Raw genomic sequence first — 4,274 nt, forward strand, 5'->3', positions numbered from 1 at the left:
GTGTGTGTGTGTGTGTGTGTGTGTGTGTGTGTGTGTGTGTGTTGTGTGTGTGTGTTAATTTACATGTGTGCATGCATGTGGAAGAGATTGGCTGGTGTCAAATGTCTCTTTTAGTCACTGTCCACATTATGTTGAGTCGGGTTCTCTTGCTAAACTAGGAGGTGACTGACTTCACTTAGGTTGGCTGACCTGCAGGAATATGCCTGTCTTTTCTCCCCAGATCTGGGCTTACAGTCAGCTTTTTCCTTGGGTGGTAGGGAGCTAAACTCAGGTCTCCATGCTTCATAGCAGCAGCTCTACTCTGCATCAGCCTTCTCAGCCCCCCATTGCTCACTTTTTAAATGAAGGTTTTGTGCCCAAGTTTTGAATGTAAACTAAATAAGAAGAAAAATTATGAAAGAAATGGCATTCGGAGGCCAGCAAGCTAGCTCAGTTGGCAGAAATATGTGCTTCACAAGCCTGATGACTGTTTGCTTTCTGCAACTCCCATGTCAGGTGGATATAAAAAACTGATTTCACAAAGTTGTCCTCTGACTTCCAGGTAGGCACCTCTGAGTGCTGTGATTATACCATAGTGTACCACTGTGCTGGTGTTTGGGAACAGGGCCACCTGGATAACATAATCTCAAAAGTAGCTTTCTATTCCACAGTGTGGCTTCAGATAATGTGGGAAACTGACCCGTCTTTGTGAGAAATAGCCTTGCAGAAATCATAGCAGAAATAGGGTTTGATGTTAATTGGACATAAACACTGGAAGGAAAAAACTTTTTGAGTGGAATGATAGAAAAGTCATAGGTAAATTTGAAATTATTTTAATTAAAGTGTCTATTAATATGTAAACTTATATATGTCAAGCCTTTTATTAACTTTTAAGTGAACATATCTAAAAATCTAACAAAATTCTGTTTCGGAAAGTGCATTTAACATCTCCAGATATTTTTGGATTTGAAAAACAGCAAGTTATATGAATCATTTTTGGCTTCTTTTATAGATATTTGGATGATATCGATGATGAGATGGACCCAGAAATTGAAGAAGCTTATGAAAAGTTTTGTTTGGAATCAGAGCGCAAGCGAAAACAGTAAAGTTAAAGTGGAGGATATCGTTTTGTTTTTTTTTTTTTAATTTTAGGTATGGTGATTTAGCAGAACACAGGAAAGCAAGAAACTGTGTCAGACTTATACCAAATTAAGGATTTTGAGTTATGTTACTAATGTATGCAACTTTAATTTTGTTTAACACTACCTGCCAAAATAAACTTTATTCCCTGTAACTTAAATGTGTATATATATATAATAGTTTTATTATGTACAGTTAATTCTACTGTTTTGGCTGCAATAAAATCGATTTTGAAATAAATGAAATGTTGAAAGAAAATTTTGCTAGCTGGTTAGATGCTTATCGTTCAACTTCTTTTTCTTGAGGTTAAAAAGTCTTAGCCTGGAAATACATATGACTGCAAAAATGTAGCATTCCTTTTTAGATCTGACTATTAGAGCTTTTATTTTAGTTTAGCATTTGAGTCTCTATATATTGAGTTTCAAGTACTAATCACAATCATGAAAATCTTCAGCACCAAAGGCTTGGAGTATATAAACAACCTATTTACATATGTAGATGCTATTTGATACCAAGGGCTTTTAAAATGTCATTGATGTCGGGTGGGTGGGGCTTAGAACACCAGCTAAGGAACCAAGACTCTCATTGAGGATTTATTCCAACTCAAGAGTGATTTGTTTTTTGTGTGCTTCGCCCAACTAACTTCATTCCCACCATCCTACAGTATTACTCTGCGTTCTTTATATGGCTTACTCATTTTTATTTCATTGCATGGGGTGCATCGACTTTTTACTAGACAGTTTTACTAGGTATTTGTCACTCAAGTTTTCATCTGCTTTATGATTGCTATACTGTGAGGACCACTTTTCTAATACTTTTACTATAATGTACCACCTCAGCCCTATTTAAGTAATGTTTTTATCTAATGTCAAATCTTTTTCCAACTAACTAAAAATAAGCATATAAAAGGGTTGCTTGTAAATATGCATGTAAATAGTTGTGTTAATAACTCACTGTTTTACATTTGGTACATCTGTGTCTGCTTATACACTTGGTTTCCCACTTCTGCTTGTTTGTTGAGTCTGTATTAAAATTAGAATTTGAAAATAAAACTTAGTTTGTTTCTTCTAACTTTTTAAAATGGTATCTTAAAGAATTTTTTTTTGTTAAGCTTGCCTACATGAAATCAATTAAAGGTTTAAAAAGTAGAGAAGTCACAATACCAGTTGAATAAATCAGTATCATAAATGAACCGACAAAATTAACAAATACAGTAATTTTTAGAATCCATGTTAAAAGTACTTGTATGCCTTGGCATTTGTCATAGAATTGCTTTTTCTGAGTGCTGTAACTTGATGACTACCAGCACAGCCTGCAGTCTCTCGGAACATGCTAGTTACAGCACATTAGAATAGATAAGAGATACAGAGCCCCATCTATTTTAGACATCTACTGGTCAGTATATAAAAATCCAGTATTTGACCACTCACCTCATTGTCACTAATTACTGTACGCAAAAGTAGCTATCGACAGCATCTACATGCATTGGTAGTCTGATGGCAGTTCATCTGCTTAGCATGCAGAAGGCCTAAGTTTGATCCTTAGTGCTAGAGTTCAAAACCACCTTAGTAAGAAAACCAGTGGGCTAGTGGTAGTGTGAGCAGCTGGGGGCTGTCGTCAGTGGAGCCATCCTCTCTCAATGGCGGAGAGGACCCGAGCTACATCTAGACCTGAGCTGTTGACTAGAACGTTGGCATTTTACCAATGGCGGTGACTCATTTCTCAGACCTCTCAGCATTTTGGCTGGATTCTGAGAGTGGACACAGCAAAGCAGGAAGAAACTCCATTCAGAGGCTGTGCAGCAGCGCTGATTTTCATGGTTTTAAATGAGCCACTAAATCTGTACCTGACAGGAGGCCATGGAGGGGTGCATGCGTAGGTCTAAATTTGTAATGAGTGATGTAATGCGTGATGGGTTGGTCCTGTGCCACACTGCCTTGGAGAATGCGTGCCTTCTCCAGGCCCAAACGTGAATGTGTTGTAGAAACAGTAACACCGTGTTCTCCAATGAGCACCAGCACTGTGGCCAGTAACTGTCAGCCTTGAGTTGTAACAAAACAAATACTGATCTTATTCAAGCAATCAGGTTATCAACTCCGACTCAGTTTTAGCTCGAAGGCAAAACCCTACTATATCTTAGTAGACTGGGTTTGTCAGAGTGATGGAGAATGTATGCTTTGGGAGGACCATAGAGTTCATCTGCAAGAGGTTGCTAGAATTTAAAATCAGACAGTCTTTGGGTAATTCTGTATGTATCCCACTAAATTTACCTGCAAGGAAGACAGATGAGTGTAGTTTTGTCCCCCTCTCCCCCCAATAAAAAGAAAAGGTTTTATGTCATTTAATGAGAGGAGGATGTTTGGTAGATAAAAAATCCTGTTGATAACTGAAAGTCAACTCACACAAAAGTCCATTTCCTATCAGGTCCTGAGGGCAGACACACACACAGCTAGCTGCAAAGTTAACAGAATATGTATTTATCCAGAGTCTTAGAGCCGCTCTAAAGTGCCATAGTGTAGGCACCTTGTGGAACCACTGGTTTGTTACCAGCAGCTCTGCCCATGCACTGCCATTGTTTAACTATTACTGGGTCAGACTCTGCTTTTATAGAAACAGCATCTTCCCCAGAGCTGGTCCCCCTTCCCTTGGGACTTCCTCAGAGACTTCGTCACGAACCCTTCCTCTCTTGGGAATTAGCAGGCTTGAGTCTGGTGGTCTTTGACTAGACTTTAGCAGATGGAAATAATATAAGCTTGTGTATGCCTTGGCCCTGTTGTGTTGGTTTAGCGAGACTGAACCCCATGAATGCAGCACAGCCGCATCTGTGCAGCCCCAAATCTTAGGTTTGGTTCTGGTAGATGTGAGCCATTGTAAATTGAGCATCCCCGCTGCCACTTTGGACTGCTGGTGATCGTTGTGCTCCCTCTATCCATTTTTAATTGGTTCTTACCTCCTTTAATCTTTTCATTACCTCATTTGTTTGGGGGGGGAAAAGTGTTAGTCAAATGTACGCAAATATATCTTCTTTATCTTCTCTCCTCTACAGGAAGCATCCCGAGTAGATTTTCCTGCCTCCTCTTTCATGAATTCTGTTATTTAAGAGTGACTGGGGTTTCTCTTTGTTGTTTTTCTTTTTTTTTTTTTTTTTTTTTTTT

At 38.7% G+C, this 4,274-nt stretch overlaps 1 protein-coding gene across 1 annotated transcript in view; it reads left to right on the top strand.

Annotated features, from left to right (window-relative positions):
• Positions 1-1,351, top strand: part of Paip1 (poly(A) binding protein interacting protein 1) — a 29,097-nt gene extending 27,746 nt beyond the window's left edge. Inside the window, exon 10 of the mRNA XM_021208376.2 lies at positions 992-1,351. Within this exon, the coding sequence (XP_021064035.1) occupies positions 992-1,085 (94 nt within the window). The 3' untranslated portion in view covers positions 1,086-1,351. The remainder of the gene's footprint in view (positions 1-991) is intronic.
• The last annotated feature ends 2,923 nt before the right edge of the window (positions 1,352-4,274 follow it).

Source organism: Mus pahari, chromosome 11, assembly GCF_900095145.1.
Source record: "Mus pahari chromosome 11, PAHARI_EIJ_v1.1, whole genome shotgun sequence".
NCBI lineage: Eukaryota > Metazoa > Chordata > Mammalia > Rodentia > Muridae > Mus > Mus pahari.